The following is a 5,301-nucleotide window of genomic DNA, read 5'->3' as shown; positions in this document are numbered from 1 at the left end:
TTATACACAAGATAGAATATTTTATCTAGCCCTCACTCGCAGGAATCAAGATACCATGTTCAGCAATGGAGCCATCACACTGATCTGTATCTTCCGTTGCACACCGTTGATTCTCACCCAAATCTGACATCTCTTTCCTACAAAAACAAACACACCAGCCACTTCAGAAATATTATTTCTGAAACTTAACCCCACTCCACGTGAATCTGACATGCTCAATTTCACCAATATATATATGCTTGCTTGAATTATTCACTTTCATTAACATGTTTGAATTATTCACTTGCATTAAAATCTATAAAAGTTGTGTGGTCGACAAAATTACCTCTTTATACATACTATTGCTATTAGTATTGTCTATTGTTGCACTTCAACCAAAAAAAAAATTTGGATATTAATTATTGTTTTTACTGTGTATGCATGTCCAACGTATATAATTCCAGTGTGTTCAATAATACAAACGATTTTGTTAGGTAAACAATGATTTTTGTAAATAATGTGAATAATAGACACATTTAGTGAATTAAACATCACTCATTGTTAATTGTGTATGAATAAATCGAATCAAAAGAAATAATCATCTAATTAAAAATAATAAATATAATTATCTACATATCTATTGAATTGAACATCTGATATATTTATTGTTCACATTATTTAATATTCTCATTCTCTATCTATACTTTTTCTAATATAAAATAGAGATTAATCTTAATATTTTATTGATAGAAAAATTTTTTATATATACATCTAAATTATGTTCTTTGCCGCTGCCATCCCAGGCTCAGCACTTCCACTTCTTCCTCTTCCCCCTATCCAGAACCCTAAATTGTGACCTCTCGATATACTAATTTATTGGAGATCAAGAGAAAATACCTAGAGAAGATGTTGAATTTTAAGAATTTGACAACATCTCCATTCCCAGTTCAAAATGAAAGAAATGCACCCGTAGTGCCTCCAAAGATCACAAAAGATTGGCACAACTTCATAAATCTTGTGTGATTTAGAGGGTTACAATTTTTTTTATTAAGAGACTATTTTGTTTATAACTATAATCTATTGGATGACAAAAATGATAATATACCCATTAAGCAGTAAAATCCTATCATGACTTTTTTTTTTCCTTTTTCACAAAAGTTTGAAAGAAAAAAGTTCGATGAGAACCACACCAAGTGAAAGTGGAAGGTTGAATAAGAGCGGCAACTGCAGTGGCTACAACAACAAAAGGAAGTAATGCGGACAAAAGTTTAGACCAATTATTTTCTCCAACTTCAGCGATGACACTTCTATCAACTCCGGAAGGAAGAAACGAAGCGTTAGCGTGCCTCCGGAGAAACCCAATCCTCCACTTGATTTGGGACGGCGGTGGCAAAGAAACTAGAGTTTTGGGTTGGAACTTTCACTGCTTTGCTTTAAAGGGGTAATTGGAGAAGATGAAGAACGATCGATTTTTTGTTTCTTTAATATGTTTTGCTTATTAGAGGGGGCACGGATGATTAGAGAAATTGGAGAAGATAAAGAAATTTTGATTTTTTATTTTTTTAATATATTTTTGTTTTGTTATTTAAATTATTTGAAACTATAAAATTAGGATTAATTGAATTCTAAAATTTTGTTAATTTAAAAGGATATTTTTGTCTAATCAAATAAAAGAAAGATGTTTAAGACTTTTTATAAAATTAAATAAAAGATATTTTTATTTTTATTTAATTAAATAGGTGTATTAATAAAAGTAGTGATATAATATATATTTAGAAAAATAAAAATTAAATGTTAATGTGAAAAATAAATTTCACATAATTTGTTATTATTTGTCCATATTTTAAACGTATCGGTACGTATGAATTTATTATCGTACCGTAACAAATACCTTATTTTAATTGATCGAGTTATAAATATGACTCATATTATATAATATTTAAAGTTTTATAAAGTGTGAGATTATATTTACAATTCGCATCATCATTTATATATATCAGTTGCGGAATTACTGACTTAGGCTTTCAATTGAGTGGGATCGGCCACCCTCAAAATGGAAGCTGATAATGAGCCCTAGATTTGAAAATTTTAGGTCCACTATACGAACTAGTTTGAACTTCAACAATGCCATGACATGGTAGGTAAATTCAATGATTATATATATAAATATGGTGAAAATTCACGCAACTATGTAAAATTGAAAAATTTAAAATTTTTCAAATACTTTAACAAAAAAATATTAAAAAAATATCATAATTACAACTAACTATAACAATTCATAACATAATTTGATGTTGATAGTCTTATAATAACAACTAAGCTACATCATTCAAAAGTAGTAACATAATTCGATCTTGGTTGTCTTAACAAAAGTTGATAACAACAAAAACAGGAGCTAGCACTAATAAGAAGAAAACCTGATGGAAATATTCCATAACACTACGTCCGCAAACATGAAAATGATTTTCAACTTGGTTGATCTTCATTATTGATGTGAGAGTGAGGAGACTCATAATTTGAGTCAGAAAGAAGCTGAAGAGTCTTCAAAAGCTGGCTTCCTTTTCTTCTTCCTCTCGCGCTGCACTCTCCCTGAAGCGCAAGCTCCACTGCACGCGCCACTTCCTCAGGCGGAGCAGCCGTCTCCCTCTCCGCAGCCGCAGAACCTCCGTACACCACCGCAAGCACTCCGATCGCGTACTCCTTCCCGCGAGCACCCGTCCTCCCCATCATGGTTACCATCACAGGCACTGCAAGCGCGTGAGCCCTCACCGCCTCCGCGCCCTCCGCCACCGTGCACATCAGCTCCAGGGCGGCGAGGGCGCGCTCGGCGGGTGCGCCGTCGAGGTCAGGGGCGGACTCGACGATGGCTGCGACGGCGCCGGCTTCAACGGCGAGGCGGCGGTTGGAGGGGGAGAGGCAGAGGGCGAAGAGGATCTTGGTGGTGGCGGTGAGGTGGCGGATGACGTGGCGGAGGAGGGCGGGTGGACATGGTGGCTGGTCCTGAGGAGGGTTTGGGACGAGAGAACGTTCTAGAAGGTGGATGGCTGCGGCGCGGTCGGATTCGGAGCCGGTTGTGAGTTGAAGCTCAGAGAGGTGAAAAAGTTCTTCGAGATTGTTGGGAAGTAGAAGCGGTGGTGGAGTTGGTGGTGGTTGTTGTGGCGGAAGAGTAGTGGTGGTGGTGGTGGAGGGAGTTGTCGGGAGAGAGAACCTCCATTGGGTGAAGCTTTGGGAGGTTGTGGAGGAAGAAGAAGAGGTGGATGACTCGCATGAGTTGCGAAGGTTGTGAGGCGGTGGTGGTGGTGGCGGCGGTGGCGGTGGTGGAGGAGTGCTGGGGAGGGGTGGTGAGTGGAGGGTGTTGCCGGTGGGGCTGAGAACAGTTTGGGCACAGTGGCGGAAGAAGCCGCAGGAGAAGAGTTGGGTCTTCAGCTTTGGTTGATGGGGTTTCATGCTTTCTTTTGTGTTGTGTTAACAATCTTTGATTCTCTCTCTCTCTCTCTCTGTATCTATCTGCGTATGTAGGTAGATTTTGTGTTGCTTTTGATGTGCTGTGTTTGAAAAACTTACAACAACAATAACAACGTTTGTTTAGATTCTGTATTTGCCACAGGGATATAGAGGCTAAGAAATACAGATAAAGGAGAAAGTCGGGGAGAATATATTCTCATTTGGAATTTACTTACCGTTTTAATGATTAAATATTATATATTTAATCATTTTATATCTCCTATATCAAATTCTGTATTTATGATTTGGAAACACCAAACCAAACCAAACCAAACACAGCCTAATAATTAATGAAATTATGAAATGCTACTACTCTATAGAGGGTACAGGATTGATGGTGATGCAGTACGACGTGGTTTTCACTTTCTGTCATCTGTGTGGAAAACAAATTAGGATGGGTCAACATAGATGTGTCCTTGTCTTGCGAAGTTGTGGTGTTTCGGCTTCAGAAATATTAATATAATACTCTGCTGCACTTCATCATGGGTGTATTTGTATTTGGTGTAGTCCTCTTGCGAACTAAATTGCGTGATACGTTGAAGGTTTCTTTGGATTTTGGTAGGCAACTGAAGTTGCATGAAGACGGGTACTTACAAGAGAGTATTTTTAACATTAAATTTAATATTAATATAATTTATTTAAAATTAAAATAAATATTTAAATAACACCGAAATATTTTAACAATAACATTAAAATAATATTTTAATTTTGATACCGAAATTTTACTAAAAAATACAGAAATATCTTTCATTTTTAATATTGTATTTTTTTTTCTTCTTATTCTTCTTTCTTTCTTACTTTTTTTTTGTTGCTCTTACTTTTTTCTCTAGAAGCATTACTTCTCATATTCGACTTAATGAATGAATATGTTATATTGTAATCTTATTTAGTTGAATGAACATAAGTTCATACTTATTGGATTGAATTCTTACCAAAAATAAAAATAGTACCAAAATTTGTTTAAAGTGACATCAGAATTTAAATACATATATAATGTAAAATATAAATTGTATACTAAAAAATCACATTAACTCTATAAAATAAAATAAGATAGCACCGAATTGATACAAGAAATTCAGTAATACGACACAAAAAAATATTGAATCTTTTTAAAAAATATTATACATTTAATGAATTGAATGCTTATCTAGTATATAAAACAACACATAAAAATCTAAAAAATAATATCGAAATATCTTCATTCTAATATCAAAATTTTCAACTAAATAATGTGAAAGAAGTAAGAACTTATTTCATGAAAACTTGAGTTGCAGATTCACAAATTTTAATAGAAAGAGAATAAGTGAAAAAATTTGTAGATAACACAGCAAAATTAAGTAAAAAGAGTACAAAAATTCAAAAGAAAAAATAAACAGTGGTATTTACATATAAGAAGAAGACGACGTATTTGATATATAAAACAATATATAAATTTTTAAAGAATAATACCGAAATATTTACTCTAACACTAAAATATCTTTATTCTAACACCAAAATTTTAACTAAATAATGTAATAGAACTAAAAATTTATTTTATGAAAACTTGAGTTGAAAATTTACAAATTTTAATAAAAAAAATTAAGTGAAAAATCGGTAGATAACGCAGTAAACTTAATTAGAAGATAATGATAACGATAACAATGACGATAATGAAGAGAAGAATAAAAAATTGTTTACTATATTTTGTTTGAAAGAAAAAGAACCAAAGAACCAAAAATTATTTACTATATTTTGTTTGAATGATTTTTATTTGCTTTTGTTTGAATGATTTTTATTTCTTTTATTTATTAATAATTTTAGACATTATCATAACATATA

At 33.3% G+C, this 5,301-nt stretch overlaps 1 protein-coding gene across 1 annotated transcript; it reads right to left on the bottom strand.

The window, feature by feature from the left end:
* Positions 2,259–3,997, bottom strand: LOC107624487. Its single transcript, XM_016326977.2, has one exon. The coding sequence runs from the start codon at positions 3,424–3,426 to the stop codon at positions 2,446–2,448; it is 981 nt and encodes a 326-aa protein (XP_016182463.1). The 5' UTR covers positions 3,427–3,997; the 3' UTR covers positions 2,259–2,445.

This window comes from Arachis ipaensis, chromosome B10 (genome assembly GCF_000816755.2).
Source record: "Arachis ipaensis cultivar K30076 chromosome B10, Araip1.1, whole genome shotgun sequence".
Taxonomy (NCBI): domain Eukaryota; kingdom Viridiplantae; phylum Streptophyta; class Magnoliopsida; order Fabales; family Fabaceae; genus Arachis; species Arachis ipaensis.
The sequence above is the reverse complement of the archived record's forward strand: the minus strand, read 5'-3'. Positions and strand labels throughout refer to the sequence as shown.

Bases quoted from the DNA above. Each gene is read 5' to 3' on its own strand.
- LOC107624487 (XM_016326977.2), bottom strand. From the start codon at position 3,426: ATGAAACCCCATCAACCAAAGCTGAAGACCCAACTCTTCTCCTGCGGC.